Source organism: Phragmites australis, chromosome 3, assembly GCF_958298935.1.
Source record: "Phragmites australis chromosome 3, lpPhrAust1.1, whole genome shotgun sequence".
Lineage (NCBI taxonomy): Eukaryota > Viridiplantae > Streptophyta > Magnoliopsida > Poales > Poaceae > Phragmites > Phragmites australis.
The window spans coordinates 9,340,832-9,357,124 of NC_084923.1; the positions used below are offsets into that span (position 1 = coordinate 9,340,832).

Sequence of the window (16,293 nt, forward strand, 5' to 3'; positions counted from 1 at the left end):
CTCCAAACTTTTTGAGACCACTTGGAAAATTCTGGTTTGGACAGTACGATCTTGGAATAATGTTGTCATGTATTGTGGAGCATATTTTTCTTACATGGTCGCATTTCATACATGCTCATTACATTGCACGCGTTGCTCTCTGTAGTGAACGCCGATCCGTCGATCCCGGAGGCCGTGGGCGATCGTGAGGCGTCCCACCTTTCTGATCCAGGGCAGCAAGGCAAGCATCGTTCATATTGCACCGTGTCTACTTGAAAATTTAATATGTTATCTACGCTTATGTATACATTGCATGTGTCGGGTACTGAGTTGGGTAGAACCTATGCCGATGCATTATCCCATTTCGGTCACGTGTCATGTGTTGTTCCTAGGAGCCTAGTGGTGTCATCGAGGTCTAATTTTAGTTCGCTATGCTTAGTGGTACTTAGGCTTTCCGGTAGAAGTCGACGACGGCGTCCACCGTTGTCGCGAGCCTAGGACTTATTACTTGTTCACACTTATGGTTGTGTTGATGATGAGTCGGTTTGGTGAGTGGTGAGTTGAGACGAGGTGTGGGCGGTGTTAGGGGTGTCATCTGCTCACGAGGAGTCCTCAGGCAGTTCGGGGAGGGAACCCGGACACCGTAGACCGCTTGCACCGGTTAAGCACCGATCATCGGTGTAGTCGGCTTTAGCACATACCTTACTCACCACATGCTGATATAATGGTAGGCGAGCTGATTACCTTCGCAGACGTGGTCATGTGGGCCTCGTCATAGACGGTGTGAGTCCGGTTTGAGTCCGGGCTTTTAGCGGTATTAGTTTGCTCGGGGAGTAGTTCTAATACCGCCTCGCCGAGCTATGGTTGATCCACATGGTTGGGCCTGGTTGGGAAAGGTTGTCACGGGTACCCCCTTGTGTGCATCTTAGCGGGTGGCACAAGCCGTATGGTCCCTGTGTCGTGTGGGTCCAGGAGTATCCCCCTGCAGGGTGTATAACCAGTTCGAACTGCCGCGCTCTCGGTCATGAGCATCGCTATCGCTTATCTCCACCGAGCGACCATGTTTTGGTCGTAGAGTTTCGATATGGGTTGTGGCATGGTTGGATTGGGGTGGTTTGGTCGGTATGTGGTTGGTGGTTTGGTGGGAATGGTTTGCTTTTATACACTTGTTGTTCATATATCTGTTCTGATCAGTTGGTTGGCAGGGTTTGAGTCGGTGGTTGGTTAAGTCAGTTGCTTACACCTAGAGTCTAGGTTGCTTACCGCTTAATGAACTTAAACATGTCTTAATCCTTGCTACAGCTTTAAATGCATGATCCTTGAAGTCGAGAATATATATACTCATACTGTGTAAGACTTGCTAGTACCTTCGTACTAAGGGTGCTGCCCTTAAGTTGCTTTCAGGTTCGCAGGTCGGCGAAGAAGAGGCAGTGTTCGGCTACTTTGTGCCTGCCGATCAGGGTGGCGGGCAGGAGTAGCACCTTCTACTCCGAACTCCAGCGCTTTTGGTATGGAGCCTAAGGGCATACGGCTCCATACTCTTTTGTTGTATAGGTTTTTCTTCCGCTGCATAGTAGTTGTTGTTGTTCCTCTTTTGTTGTAAATTGTGGAAGCAGTTGCTTGTTTAACAATGGTAATCCAGTTTAATTATTTGCTCTCTATTAAACTGTGTCGTGATATTTGAGTTGGAAGGCATGTGTTCCGATCCTGGGCACAAAACACGTGCCGGGACTACCGGAATGGTATTCTGGTTAATCGTCGAGGTTGTGATTATGAATAATGATCCTCCTGATGATTAATTAGAATACTATTTGGACGGTTCCTCACAGTTGTTATGCGTGATTTCTCTCATGTGATTGTGGATACAACAACTGGTATCAGAGATGAGTGTTGTCACATCCGGTTTTAAAAGAATAAATCAGATGTATTTCACGTGTATGTCAGAATCAACATATGGTGACGTCATAAGTGAAATCATTACAGTGTCATTACATAACGATAGAATTCATTATAAATGACCTGTAGGTCCTAAAGAAAACATTAAGATATCTTTCAGCGGTAGCTGGTCTTTCATCCATCCTCAGGCGTTGTCCGGAAGAACCCAACCTAGAACACCGTCTTTGGGTTAAAGTCTTCATCCACCTAGAAATAAGCTCCATCATCCGGAAGATCATCAAAGTCTTCTCCTTCTGAGCAGCAACAAAAGCTTGGGAGAAGCAAGCGTGAGTACATGGAGTACTCAGCAAGTGTGAAAAAATATGATATGAAGGCTTAAGACAAGAAAGGCTTGAGTCAGGTTTACTACATCTATGTGTGACGATACCAACATTAAAAGGATAGCTCATCGAATTTCATCCGACTACCAGACTCACCAGATATTTCATATCCGGCTACCAACTCATCGGGGTAACACCACCTGTCTATCCAAAACCAACTATCCAAGATCCCCACTAATCATGAAAAAGTCCAAGCCTGCTCTTTACCATGAGCACGGTTGATCGATCAGTTTTATGCTCTGCAGAGGTTGCACACTTTATCCATGAGTCATGATTCCCGTTTTGTTTCATACTTTCAGGGTGTAGAGTCGGGGTCTCACTATAATGCCTTTACAAAGCGTCTCCAAATCCATATGCACCCACTAAGATTTCACCGCTAATAGGGATTCCATCAACTGCAAATGCCCCCTCTTGTGCCACTCAACAGCCAAAATGGTGCATATAGAATAAGGGACATTTAATTAATTGGTTAGGTCGTACCCATATAAGCCTCATGGTTGCGCTGTTTAGCCGGGATACATGCTCCACAAACCGGTCCTTAGGATCTAAAGCAGGTACTTGCATATCACCTAATGCACACACAACAGCCACACCAACCAAACCAACCTGCCTAGATTCCTATAGTCCATGTTGCTATAAAAGACTACCCAAACCGGTTCATATTGCATTGACCATTAATCGAATTAACATTTATCCCACCCGACTTGACAGCACAACTAAGCATTTCTACTCTTAACACCTAAACTACAACAGCGGCGACAAGAATAATCATGAAAAGTACTAATAAAGCCTAAACATGGGATTCATATTGACAAGGCATGCAATTAGAAAGTAAAAGATAAACTTTTCTACAATAGGGTTAATGTGATCAAAGACACTTACCTTCAACAACAGGTTGCTCAAACTCCTCGAAAGTCTGGTCCTGCATATTCACGAACTGCTCGTCTCCTAATGCAATCGTGATAACCGAAAATAAGCAAGCACAAACATCTAAGAACAGTATACCAAACAGTAGCAAATCACTATGAAAGCTTACTAACAGAGAGAACTCGCTGCTATGATCGCAGGAGCACAAGAATCGTCTAAAACGGAGCTATAACGAAAAAGTTATAAGAGTTTTAAGCTACATGGGCTTTTCTATAAAAGAACAACGGATATTTGATAAAAAGCAGAAAGTTTTAGGGACTAATTTGTAAAAGTTTAGGGACCTATATGCAAATAAATAAAACTACATGGGCTAAAAGTAAAATAATAGGGGTTGACAAGGTCTTATTTGTGAAAATAGAAAAGTTTAGGGGCCTAAATGTAAAATTACCTATTTTTCGAGAAAATAAGGATTTGTTTTTTTTTTACTGAAAATGCTATTTATTGCGTTTGACGTCACTAGCTTACTAGGCGACTAACTAGGCTTAGTTGCTGACGTGGTCATACCATGTGGGACGAAAGTGCATGCATGGCATGCACACGTGGCAACGCTCACTAGGATTAGGCTATTTAAATCTACACCGTTGATCTTAATACCAGCGGCTATGATTTAAAGGGACGAAAGGGTATCTAATCCTCTAATCTCGACCGCACGTGAGGGATCCGATGGCCAATGATAGTTGGGGAAAATTTGGCAGCCGCGACGACAGGGAAGCGGCGGTGCCACCTCGGACAAGGCTAGAGCATTGCCGGTGATGCTTGATCTAGCACTACGGGCTACCAAAAACGATGGGGAATGGCACAAACGAACGTGGTGGAGATGGGGATTCTCACCAAGAGCTTCACGGCGACCAACGATGGCTCGATGGTGGTCAGCAACGGCGAGAAAGCGACGGCGTGGTCGAAGCTCAACGGGGGCTTGGCTACGGCGATAGAGAAGCAAAATTGAAGATCAGGAAAGCCGACCGATGATCCTACAATGCCGAAGAGGCAGTTAGCAGGCCTCGGGGTGTAGTGGGGAAACTAGCGACGGCGAAGGGTGGAAATGCTCATTGGAGCTCGGCGGGAAATGGCTTGCGATGGCGGAACGATGTCGAGGAGAGGCGGAGAAGGCTTCCATTGCTCCTGCGATGACGGTGACATCCTCAATTGTGATGAGGAGGGCTTGGGTGCGGCGGATGGCGCCCGGCGGTGCTTTGCGCATCGGCAATGGCGCTCGGCGCGTTTGGCGATGGGGTGAGGGTGAAAAGGAGGGCGACATGGTGCTGCAGAGGCCAATTTATAGCGCGGAGAGGGAGTAGCCATCATGTGTATACATGACCTCAATCCCTAAGAAGTAGTGAAGAGGACCAAGATCATACATCATGAACTGTTCACTAAGATGTTGCTTCACTATGGCAATATGTTGGGGATCATCCCCGGTAATAAGCATGTCATCAACATAGAGAAGAAGAGTCTTGCCTCAAGGAGAACTGTAAATAAAAAGAGCAGGATCATGAGCACTAACTATGAAGCCAGCATCAATGATAACAGAGGTGAAACGTTCAAACCAAGCACGAGGTGCCTGTTTGAGACCATAGAGAGCACGTCGAAGACGATAGACATGACTAGCTGGAGTAGAATACCCGAGAGGTAGGTGCGTGTAGACCTCCACATGCAAATCCCCATTGAGGAAGGCATTCTATACATCCAGCTGAGAGATAGACCATCGATGTACAAAAGCAACAACAATGAGCATGCGAACAGTGGTCATGTGAGCTACAGGAGCAAAGGTCTCATCATAATCGCGGCCATGCTCCTGCTGGAAGCTACGAGCAACAAGATGAGCCTTATATCGCTCAACAGTACCATCAGATCGAGCCTTGATCCTATAAATCCACTTGCAAGTGATAGCTCGAGCATGTGGAGGCAAAAGAGCAAGATCCCAAGTGCCGGTATGCTGAAGGGCATCAAATTCCTCAGCCATAGCAAGCTGCCACTCAGGGTGAGAAGCAGCCTCACGATATGAGGTAGGCTCCACTACAAGAAGAGCCTAAGTAGGTGACTCAGGGTCCAAAGATGGAGGATTAGCTCGGAGACAAGGAGACTACCGAGGGCGAGAAAAATCAAGACGATCAAGAGGTTGACAGGCCCTAGAGGCACGATCATGAAGGTGATAGCGAGAGGGGCGGAGCAAAGTCAGCATAACCCAAAACGGAAAGCTCGGCATGAGGCACTGGAGAAGAGCTCGACACAGATGGAGGTGTGGGCAAAAGAGGAGGTTGCCCAGATGTAAGATCCGACGAAGGAGCAAGAGAACGACAAGAATAAAGAAAACAAATTGAGGGAGGTGTCCTCAATGGAACAGAAGGTGGTCGTAGGGGTGGTGTTGGTGAAGGGCAGGGAGGGTGAGGGTGGTGGTGGTGGTGGCGACGACGATAGCGGTAGCAAAGGGGATGATGATGGGATGGTGAAAAAGGCAATGTCCTCGACAAAAGTAACACGACATGATGAGGTGGCATAATAGAAGTAAGGGCGAGACTCATCAAAAGAAACATCATGGGACACCTAAATCTTCCGAGTAGAAGGGTCATAGCAACGATAGACCTTATGCTCAGGGTCATAGCCAAGAAAAACACACTCCACTGATTGAGCTATCAGTTTAGTGCGTTGTCCGGGCTGTAAGAGAACATAGCAGGTGCACCCAAAGACACGAAGATGATGATACTGAGGAGCCTTAGAGTAAAGATGATCATAGGGAGTGACACACTGCAAAGCAGAAGAAGGCTACAAGTTCACAAGGTAAACAACAGTAGAAGTAGCCTCAGCCCAAAACTGAGGTGGGACATGCGACAGAATCAAGAGAGTACGCGCAGTCTCAATCAGATGACGATGCTTACGCTCTGCCACACTATTTTGAGCATGGGCTCCAGCACAAGAATACTGAAGGAGAGTGCCCTGCTCAGAGGCAAGAGACTTATACTCCTCAGCAGAGTCACAACGAAAGACCTGTATCGAAGAATCAAATTGAGTGCAAAGCATAGCAAAAAAGGAACGATAAATAAATAGGAACTTCTTACGATGAGACATGAAGTAGATCCATATGAAATGAGAGTAGTCATCAATAAAGATTACGTAATATTAATGGCCACCCTTCGAACGAAAGGGGGCATGACCTCATACATCAGAGTGAACAAGATCAAAAGAATGAAGAGATACAGACTCACTGGAACTGTAAGGAAGCTGTATATGCTTCCCAAGTTTACAACCCTTACAAACCATGGAAGTGTCAATAGTGAAACGACTGAGGACACCCTAACTCACTAAAGATGACAAACTAGATCGACACAAATAACCTAAACGATGATGCCACAGAGCAAAACTAGATGAAGTTATAGCTAAAGCAGTGGCGAAGGGCATCAACAAAGATGGAGGGGAAGCAGTGGCTGGAATATGAAGATGATCAAGGATGTAGAGGCCCTGATGATCTCTACGGTGACGGCTAGTCCCAACTATAGACAATCCTAAACAAAATAGGAAGAAGCGTCAAAACCAATACGATAGCCCCGATCAGTGAGATGGCCAACAGAGAGAAGCTGTATAGAAAGCTTAGGAACATGAGACACATAAGGAACTATAAACTGTAGAGTTGAAAGAGTACCCTGACAACTGATTGGCATGATCATGCCATCAGCTGTCTAAGCAAAGATAGGAAGAGCAGGGGGTCCCATAAAGGTGAGAGACGTAGAATCTAGTGTTATATGAAACGAGGCACCAGAATCAAGAATCCAAGTACCTAGAGAAGACTGAGCAAAACTAGCAGATCCCGACGAGGACTGGTGAGGCAGGCGCTGGGGAATGGTGACAAGTTGAGCTGTCGCTCGGTGTCAGTGTGCTGCCGCCTGTCAAGGAAGAGTCACTAGAGAACCCATTTTTGGAGGACGACCCCCCCCCCCCCCTGGAGGAAGCACTGCTGCAAGCTTGGATTGCCTTCTTCTTCTTCAGGCGTGAGCACTTGAAGATATCATGGACCCATCTCTTGCGGTAGGTGGCTGTCTTTAGCTGAGTTCTTTTACAATTCCTCTCATCATACAGCTCTGCAATGTTCACCTTTTAGGGCATTATATGGCACATATCCCTCATATGGCATTGTTCCTAATATGACAAATTCAACTCACACTAAAGCAACTGATACTTTGCTAGAACGCCAGTTGTTCTCTGAGATGGTAAGGACCATCTTGCTAGAGCTCAGAACAAGATGAAGCTTCAAGCTGATTCTCACAAATCTTTTTTTATTTTTTATTTATTTTTATTTTTTTATAACCAGGCCCCCTTCCCGGAGCCTTCTAGAGGCTATTTGACAGGGAAATGTGAGACCGGAGGTTCGAACCCCCGATTAGCTCCCTCCACCCATGGAGGTATGCCACCGAGCCACTGGCATAGGAACTTTCAAGTTGGTGAAAAGGTACACCTGAAACTACAACCTTATGCTCATTTTTCAGTGATGCATTGTCCTTGCCCTAAATTGGCTCTGAAGTACTACGGGTCATTCACAATATTGGAGAAAATCGGTGCAACTGCATACAAGCTTCAGTTACCAAGTGATAGCTTGTTTCATCCTATCTTTCATATTTCTCAACTCAAACCATTCAATGATGACTATTCACCAGTCTTAAATGAGCTTCCAAAAGTTCCTGAGCTGGATTTAGCCGAAGTGGAACCAGAAACAATTCTGGACCGCAGACTGACAAAGAAAGACAATTCGGCAATAGTCCAAGTCTTGGTCAAATGGTCTAAGTTGCCAGCAAGCATGGCGATGTGGAAGGAGTACAATGCTCTAAAGCTGAGATATCCATTGGCGGCGGCTTGGGGACACGCTGCGTCTCAAGGAGTGGGCAGTGTCGCGCCTGCCGACAACGGCGAGACGCGCAGCAGCACTTCGTTGTGCGGGTGAAGACAGGAGGCCTTGGCGGGAGGACGTGAGAGGGTTATCATTTGGGCATTGGGCCTTGTTTCACGGGTGTGTACGTGCGCCGACCTGCGAGCCGTGATACTTAAGTAGCGGGAGATTCCAGAGACAGACAGGCTGTATTGAACTCTCTTCTTTCTTTCTTGTTCTCTACTCCTTCCTCCCTCTGCTGTTCTTCCTCTCAAGGATGAACAATTACTTGTGAATGAATGCAGAACTCCGGTGACACAAATTCGCATTGTTGTTCTGCGTGATTTCTCTTGTGTGATCGCGGATACAACACCGCGCAATGACCGGATAGCACAGAACGACATTGATAAGTGATGTGAGGAACAAACCCAAAGGGACTTGTGGTGCTGAGGCCAGGAATTCTACTTCCATTATCTAAAAAAACGCGTCGATGCACTTTGATGTAAAGTAAACAACTGAAGGATCAGGGGCGACATGCATGTAACTATGAGCTGATGCTGTTCGTCGCCCATTCTTCATCTTTCCTGGTGTCAGCTTGTCCCTCGATTTCTCGAGCAAGCTCCAGACATGGTGTAGTCAAAGAATTGCAACAAGATGGCAGCAAGTTGCATGGTTGGACAGCGACTTGGCATCAGATGTCCATGGAGCTTAAGGCTCCTGTGTTCGCAATCTTTGGTTGGTACGGCGCAGAGAGCTGAAAGAAAGTGTTAGGCTTTACCTCCATGAACACCAGTTCCTGTGGCATTACAGCAAACACATTTAGATTTAGTCATCACAAGTAAGCATTCAACAAATAAAAAGAACAAATTTATCGTGAACTCACATCACTGGCAAAATCAAGGCAGGTGAAATGCTGATCGGCGATGATGCGATCACCCAGCGCCTTGAGACTCTTCATGGATCTGAACGTGAATCACAGGAAGAAAACGGGAAGGTGATAGTGATACTTGTTGGAACCGAGTCACTCTAACTCTCGACGGATAGAGGTAGAAGATGAACAGTAGACAGATACTCTTACCGGCGACGAACGCCGTGGAAACAAACACCTGTATCTTGGCTTCTATTATTCAAACACACGACTCAGGACACCCTGAACCAAGCAGGATACACGGCTAAAATAGCCTTGGCCACATGCATACGGGAGCAACTACTGCCTGGGTCTCATGCGCACGTCCGCACGTATGCGCAGCTTCCGAGCCACAAACTCATATGCTGCATGTACGCCGCATGAAACGGTCCTCTGACCTGACCAAGCCACGCCTCCAAACGTGCCCAGCTAACATGCAGCAGCTAATACTACTCTGCCGTATACTTCAACACATGCAACTCCTAGAAACTAGCTAACAACCCACTGAAGACGTACTCCAGTAGCATGTGCAACACACGAACATTCTAACTTGCTAACTAGCCTAATCTGCATGCAAGACTCAAAACTAATTTAAGTCATGATTATTTCCAACAATACTACCACCCACAAGAAGAAAGCACGCAGCATTTGCTCAAGGGAAAGCTAAAGGCGTCACCTTGCTGGCAATCCAAACCGCGACAAGCGCGAAGAGCTCCAGGTTGCTGTCCCTCAGGGGCTCGAGCAGCCAGGACCTCACGGCTCGGGCGCTTCGCGCGCCGCAGAATCCCATCTTCCTGCCGCACTCAGATCGAGAAATAAAAACTGTCGGCCCCCTCGACAAGAACCGAAATTGCACAGAATATCGATCACCTCGGGAGCGCGGGGAGTAGGCGGCCGGCGAAGAACTCGAGCGCAGCATACTTGACGATGGGCCGGAGGTCGAGCCGCTGCGAGAAATCGCGGGAGGCACCGGTTGAGGTTCTCCGGACAGGAAATGCGTACCTTGGAGGCGTGGAGGAAGAACTGAAGGAGGTGGTGGCGCCTGGAGGAACCCGGCCTTGCCCTTGCCGCCACCACCATCGCATCGTCCTCTTCCTCGACGGCAACAGGTCAGGTCAGATGTGGGCGAAGCAAAACTGTGTCCGACCCGCGACTTGATTCGGGTTACCCGACCTTTACCTGTAAAAGTTGGCGGGCATAATATTGTGTCTGTGCATGTGCCCGTCGGTTACCCAAAACCCGCGGGCGATCCATGGGCATTTGACTGCAACGGCAGGGACCATTGACTCAGGTCACAACAGCTCAGCCAGGCCAGCTTCGCCGGCATGTAGGCGGCCCAAGCGACGCACCTCACTAGTGGCAGCTTCTGCAACGGGTTCAGTTGGATCAAGGCAGCACAAGCACCCACGAACGATGGTGAACGCATTGGAAAGGACCTCAACTGTTGAGCCCGGCCGGAAGATGGCCGACGTCGAGTGAGGGTTAGTGGCGGTGCTCTACGGTCGATCGCGCCAGTGGCGGGGCGAGGCTGGACCAACGCGCCTATAAGCATGCACAAGGCTAGTTGGAGCTCACCGTGCGCTAAAAGGGTCAGAAGACGTGCTGCGGCGGCATGTCGACAGTGGGGGGCAGAAGATGGTCACCGGATTTGGGGAAGAAAGTGGTGGCGCGCAAAATCCGCGAGGAAATTGACAGGATCCGGCCGGGGAAGCTCGAGTGACACGCATCGGCTTGGGTTGGAATCATCCTCGCCGTCCTCTGGGACCCATCCTCTCCATGAACCTGTGCTCACGGCTGTGAATCCGTGACACACGGGTGTAGTCCTCTGACGCCTCCATCTCCCTTGGCAACACGCATCGACCAGATCTGGACACCCACTCACCTTCTCACTATGGACGAGGGTTGCCTCGGCAGCGACAACGGCGGGAGGGGCAGCGTCCAGCACCATTGGCTCTGGCCTCGGTGACGCCAGCCTGCTCATCCCCCGAGCCTAAGGACCATCAAGGCGGCCCGAGCCTGGAGATCCAGCCGGAGCCTGGTGTTGAGGACTACTGGAGATCCATCAAGGCGGCCCGAGCCCGGTGTTAAGGACGAAGGCTGTGCGCTCGAGGTTGCCAGTGAGGAAGCGACGGGTGGAGCAGCCGGTTGAGATGAGGGGCTCTCGCCTCTGGGTGGTTCTCTCGTGTAGACCTGAGCGAGAGTGAGAAATGGCGGAGAGAGAGAGAAAGACAAACTGGCAGCATGATTGGTGACTGTAGGAGAAGATAAGGCCAGGGGTTCGCGAACTCACGACGGCATTTCGGGTCTGCCCATGGGCACCCGTGGGCAAAGATACAGACCCGTGCTCGATCCACTCTCTCGTGGGTACCTAACCCGCTATGCCCATAGGCGAAAAGGTATGCCCATACCCACGCCCATCAGGTGCGATACCCGTGGGGACCTGAACCCGTGGGCGGGATTGCCATCCATACTTCCATGGCCACACAGGAGAGAAGCAGGAGATGGGAACGTGGCGAGAAGACGGTACAGACATCCAGAAGAGACCCATGTGGAAGAGATAGGCATCCAAAAGAGACCCATGTGAAAGAGGGAGGAATTCAGAAGAGGCCCAGCAGAGGCAACCTACCTTACTAGGTTGGAGCAGCGTGAGTCCGACAAGGCCCAATGCTTTAGGGCCAGATCTCCCAAATTCCACTGTTGTCACTTAATCCGGCTCAGCCGCTCACATGAGTCAATCTACATCTCCTTGACCTCTGTTTGGCATCCTCATGCATTACAGTTGCAGTTGTTTTGATTTCTTTTAGAGTACAAGTCGAACGCAATAACTCACTCACGCACACTCACCATACTCACGTCCACACGTATCTACGTCAGCATGTTCTAAGTACACATCTAAATAAGATTAGAGTTCTAAGTACACATCTAAATAAGATTAGAGTCATAACCTTACGTAACGTGGGCACACGCTTTGATTACTTAATATTGTTTCTATTTGCATTTAATCTGAAGAAAAAGCGAGTTGTTTTGAATTTTGATCCAGTTGGAAGTTCAAACTACTTGGATCAGATTTCCTGACTCAAGAGGTGAAGCTGTTTGCTTTGTTAAAAAAAAAACTCTTCCTTGATGATTTCATGAAGTTCGTTTCTTGGCTTGAGCTTTCTGTGTAACGGGGTGAAAGTTGTGGATCCAAGTTAAGTTTCAGAAAGTTCTCCATTTGATATTGTTTGGTCGAAACTTGATAGTTTTTCTTTTGCAACGGGTGCAAACTTTTTTTTTGGTCAAGTTGAAATCCATCTGGTAAAGTTGCTTCTTTTGAAATTTGTATTGCAAACAGTGCCTTTTCTTTTTCAAATCTACATGTGCATTTGTCTACAATTGAGCTTGTTGCATAAAACAAGAACAGAAGTGTCTTACATAGCGAACGGTCCATGAGTAATCGCCAAATTCCGGAGATGAAGACCGCTCAAAGTCGGCATCCATGAGGACGCCCGCCATGACATGCACCACGGCCTCGCCCCTGACGATATCCACGCACTCCGACCGCACGCCGTTGACGACGAGCGCCCCGCTCGCGTCCCTCGAGGCGTAGATCCTCAGCCCGGACACGGAGTCCAGTAGTCGCACCGCCCCGCGCGGAGGCACGTCCGCGGAGAGCACGCGCCGCGGGACCGCGGAGAAGCCGAGGACGCGGGAGAGGACGGCGTATGTGCTGGTGTCGCTGGCCGTCTCCCCCTCGGCGGCACCGCTGCCGTTGGGCCGCAGCTTGAGGACGCGGAGGAACGACTCCGTCGAGGGCACGAAGACGGTGAAGGGGAGGCCCTTGGGGACCATGGACACCATCATGTCGCCGAGCTCCCCTAGGCTCACCGCGCCGCAGGGAGGCGGCCGCCGCGAGGACGAGAATCCTGTGGCGACAATGTGGCGGTGGGGTGATGGCGAGGGAGGAGAGGTGGAGAGGAGCACTATGGCGAGGAAGAGGAGGGTCCCGGCGAAGGCGAATGCGACGGCCAGGAGGCGCGGCAGCGGGAGCTGCCGTGAGAGCTTCCTCTTCCTCCTCACCGCCGTCATGTTCATGTGGTACGATCAGGAAGGATGGGAAGACCCGGACAGGATGAACGGCGGCAGAGGAAGTCACTGAAAGCACTGAGTCGTGCATGCAACGGTTGCTGCCTGTTGCTTGCCGAGCTGGATTGCTATCGATGACTGCATCGCTACGTTTCACTGTTTCAGCCATTGACCGCACGCATCACGGTGCTGATTAAGCTTTCCGTACCTTAGATTTCCAGGTGACGCGAGATCGAGGCAGCTGGGAGGTGACCAGACGGCGTGGGGATGGGCACGGCGCGAACGGACATGCCGGATCCGGCTACCTACCAAGCTGTTCCCAAGAGGTCTTGGCCTAAGACCATCTCCAACCGTTTCCTTCCTTTCCCATCCAAAAATCCCTTCCCGAAGAGATTCCTTTCCCAGATTCGTTCCCTTCAGGTTCCTGCACTCCAACAGCATTCCTTTCCCTGTTCCCTTCCCCAACAGAATTGTATTATTTTACCATTTCCTCATAACCGCCAGATGGGATACAATACGACTGCAATACGTTGTATGAATACAATGTAAAGTTTTTTTACGGTGAGTTTGAAGATGGTGGTTCCTGGAACCCAACATTTTTTCGCGAGCAATGTTTGTAGCACTTTATTCTCGATTTTATTTTCTTCCCAAATCCGTAGAAAAGATGTGCACGCGCGCTACCCGTTTCTTGGCCGCATGTAGTATTTTGTACATGTTTTTTGTAAGTACACGATACATCTTTAGATAGCATATCGGTAGTACCTTCGTGTGTACGAGCTTTCCTTTGCAAGGTAGGAACCACATGCCTGATGCCTTCGTGGGCACGAGCCTTCTCGTGGAAGGAAGTGGTCACATGGCTGGTAGCTTGCATGTGAAGCTAGACGGGAGTTGCTTGCTCGAGAAGACTGTCCTGGCTACAAAAGAGGGGTCATCGTGATGTCGAAAGGCACAATTGCATCCTCAATCGACACTTACACAATGACCTCATTTACGTCCGGAGATCAGTTCATGTTCTCATCGGACTCGAGCGACGATGAGGAAGAATTGATGATGATGGTCGCCATCGAGGAGGAAGAGCTTCGGACCCAAGGTCGCACTCGTCATCGGGGCTCAGTCCTAGGACATGCGGTCATAGATCGTGGGCACCAGGAAGGGGCTGCAAGGCTATTTCGGGACTACTTCAGCAACAACCCAGTGTATGGTGATATACTGTTCCGTCGTAGGTACGCGCATCTTCCATACAAACACAATTGCAGGTTGTCTTTGGTTACTAACGATTGTGCACCCTATCAGGTTTCGGATGAGTCGGGCTTTGTTCTTGAGAATAGCCACTGCTGTGGAGAACCACGACCCATGGTTTCGCCAGAAGAGGGATGCCACTGGGAAACTGGGGCTAAGCCCCCTTCAAAAGATGACAGCTGCCATACGGCAACTGGCATACGGAGTCAGTTCTGACGCAGTGGATGAGTATGTTCGGATTGGGGGTAGCACAGCGATGCTTGCCCTGACAAAGTTTGTGGAAGCTGTTGTCTTCCTTTTCTCCGATGAGTACCTACGCTCTCCCACCGCGGAGGATACTGCCCGACTGTTAGCCATCGGCGAGCAGAGAGGGTTCCCTGGGATGCTAGGTAGCATCGATTGCATGCATTGGGTTTGGAAGAACTGCCCGAAAGCATGGCATGGCGCGTATACCGGTCATACGCGCAAACCCTCTATAGTTTTGGAGGCGGTTGCGTCGTACGATCTATGGATATGGCATGCTTTCTTTGGAATGCCCGGTAGTCTAAATGACATAAATGTTTTGCACCGCTCTAACATTTTCAGCAGGCTCACGGACGGGACTGCCCCTCCTGTGTCGTACACCATAAACGGTACCACGTACGACATGGGCTACTACCTAGGTGATGAAATTTACCCTGAATGGGCGACCATAGTAAAGCCTATCCCATCACCAAGGGGGAACAAGAGCGTGCTGTTCTCCGCCATGCAAGCAGCAGTTCGGAAAGATGTAGAACGCGCATTTGGCGTCCTGCAGTCGCGGTTCGCCATAATTCGGGGTCCAGGAAGAATTTGGGAACAACGCACACTACACAACATTATGACCGCTTGTATCATAATGCACAATATGATAATTGAGGACGAGAGAGGCGGCACCGATGTGGATGAGGTGTTTGAATATATGGGCGAGAAAGCGACAATCGAGGGTCGTGATGCAGATCAAGCCGTGCTCCAATACATAGAAGCAACTGAAGCAATTAGGAACCGGGCAATACACCACCAATTGCGTGATGATTTGGTGCACCACATATGGAGTCGCCATGGAGCTCAATCTTGAGGCAAAAAGGTTCCGCCCATCTGTACTGTCTACTTTCGAACGTCTCTTTAGTAATGTTCGGTCTAGTCGAAGCGTCTTCATTGTAATGTCAGTTTATGGTAGTTCAATTGCAATGTAAGGTACCGATAAATTATGAACTCTTTCTATCGTGACTATGGCCCTATTGCACATACCGATTGAATCGAGAGATCGATGACACATACTCAGGGCTACTCCAAACAGGAGGAAACATATACTGCTCATAATGTAGCAACGTCAAACAAAGGATTTCTAGTCCAAACACAAGCAAACCCAAGCAAACGCGAAACAAGCAGGCGACAAAAGCAAAAAAATTCAGAGTTCTAGTCCAAACACAAGCAAACCCAAGCTGTAATGTAGCAACGTCAAACAAAGGAGTAGTTCGAATTTAACACAAAAGTACATAGAATGTCGAATTTAGGCCCAAGTAGCAACGTCAAACATTCGGCCGAACCTCTAAGGGTTATGTTCTACGGTAGTCCATCGCGCTAAGATCTCTGCTTGCCTCTTCCTGTAGTACTCTCTCAGGGGACCAGAAACACTCTCCAAGTCAACCTTCATTATACGCTCGTCCTGATCATTTACTTGAACGGATGCCTGCAGACGCATGATAGAAATTTGCTCCTTCTTCAGCTCCACCATAATCTTCTTCGTTTCACTCATCTCAGCAAGTTGAGTTGCATACAGCCCGCCAGACACGGTAGGCAAAGAAGAACTGGAAGCTGATTTCCGCGCACGGGCCGCTTTAGCTGCCTCCCTTCCAATGGGCCTAGGAAGATCTGTATAGGCGTTTGAAGCTGCGTCGGTTGGCACTTCATTGCAGGGTGTTGGGTGGGACTGTGCGTCAGCTACCTCCTGCACCTTCTATGTCTTCGTGGTCTCGTGCGCGTGCCACTTCGGATGGTCTGCGAGCATAACCCAGCAGTGCGTG

At 49.0% G+C, this 16,293-nt stretch overlaps 2 protein-coding genes across 2 annotated transcripts; one reads left to right on the forward strand and one right to left on the reverse strand.

Annotated features, from left to right (window-relative positions):
* Positions 1–12,313: 12,313 nt before the first annotated feature.
* Positions 12,314–13,092, reverse strand: LOC133910479 (uncharacterized). The gene has a single exon (XM_062352864.1). It carries the CDS (start codon positions 13,016–13,018, stop codon positions 12,314–12,316), a length of 705 nt encoding a protein of 234 aa, XP_062208848.1. The 5' UTR covers positions 13,019–13,092.
* An 890-nt stretch (positions 13,093–13,982) lies between these two features.
* On the forward strand, positions 13,983–15,715 carry LOC133910957 (uncharacterized). Its single transcript, XM_062353194.1, has 2 exons — positions 13,983–14,232; positions 14,303–15,715. The coding sequence occupies exons 1-2, from the start codon at positions 13,988–13,990 to the stop codon at positions 15,342–15,344; spliced, it is 1,287 nt and encodes a 428-aa protein (XP_062209178.1). The 5' UTR covers positions 13,983–13,987; the 3' UTR covers positions 15,345–15,715.
* Positions 15,716–16,293: the final 578 nt, after the last annotated feature.

What these genes read in the sequence shown, in the direction of transcription:
- LOC133910479 (XM_062352864.1), bottom strand. Translation starts at nt 13,018, where the DNA reads ATGAACATGACGGCGGTGAGGAGGAAGAGGAAGCTCTCACGGCAGCTC.
- LOC133910957 (XM_062353194.1), top strand. Translation starts at nt 13,988, where the DNA reads ATGACCTCATTTACGTCCGGAGATCAGTTCATGTTCTCATCGGACTCG. An exon ending in GATATACTGTTCCGTCGTAG is followed by an intron (nt 14,233 to 14,302) that starts GTACGCGCATCT and finishes GCACCCTATCAG; the next exon opens with GTTTCGGATGAGTCGGGCTT.